At 34.7% G+C, this 862-nt stretch overlaps 1 protein-coding gene across 1 annotated transcript; it reads left to right on the top strand.

Annotated features, from left to right (window-relative positions):
• The first annotated feature begins 3 nt into the window (after nt 1-3).
• Nucleotides 4-830, top strand: Tsp_15604 (eukaryotic translation initiation factor 2C 3). Its single transcript, XM_003367655.1, has 4 exons — nt 4-120; nt 179-275; nt 336-530; nt 588-830. The coding sequence occupies exons 1-4, from the start codon at nt 77-79 to the stop codon at nt 828-830; spliced, it is 579 nt and encodes a 192-aa protein (XP_003367703.1). The 5' UTR covers nt 4-76.
• Nucleotides 831-862: the final 32 nt, after the last annotated feature.

Below are 862 nucleotides of genomic sequence, written 5' to 3'. Positions count from 1 at the left end.
CCGAAAACCAATAAAGCGATGTGGTCAATAAATGAAGAGCTATTCGACGATGTAAATATTGCGATGGAAAATAAATATGAAAATTGGTGGCATCAATACAAAATTACTGGAAGATGAAATGTATGATATGAATTGATGAATGCGTATGAAAAATTCTGAATGGAAGTTTTTTGTTTAGTTTGGATAATTATTTGTATAAGAATAATGCATTGGTAATTGGTGTGGATGTGGTTCATCCATCTGCTGTAGAAACGCATTTACCATCAATAGCTTCGGTGGGTATTATTCATGGTATTGTACTTTCAAATTATTGAAGGAATGTTTTTGATTTGAAGGTTGTTGGAAATGTGGATACAAAAGTGACGAAGTTTCATGCTTCGGTGAAACTACAGCCAGCGAAGCAAGAACTGATCACTGGATTTATCGAACAATTTTCTGAACGTTTACTGGAATATCTTGATGTTAATGGTACGGCTCCGAAAAATATTATTGTTTATCGAGATGGAGTATCCGAAGGTCAATTTATGCAGGTGAAATTGTGTTGTATCATTAATTAAAGCAAAGTAAAAATTTATTTTTTTAAAAAGGTTTTGGAAGAAGAACTGTCTGCTCTTCGTAGGGCTTGCAAATCAGTTGCAACAAATTACCGGCCGTTGATTACGTTTATTGTGGTTCAAAAGCGACATCATGCTCGATTTTTTTGTTGTGATGAAGCTGCAGCACGAGGACGCGGGAAAAACATCCCTGCTGGTACTGTTATCGATAGAGTAGTGACATCTCCTGATGAATATGATTTCTTTTTGTGCAGTCATCATGGAATTCAAGTATGACTTTGTGAAATGTTTTGAATCTTTATTATTAT

This window comes from Trichinella spiralis (assembly GCF_000181795.1).
Source record: "Trichinella spiralis strain ISS 195 chromosome Unknown Scfld3918, whole genome shotgun sequence".
In the NCBI taxonomy this organism is placed as follows: Eukaryota; Metazoa; Nematoda; class Enoplea; order Trichinellida; family Trichinellidae; genus Trichinella; species Trichinella spiralis.
This window is presented reverse-complemented; position numbering and strand designations above follow the sequence as displayed.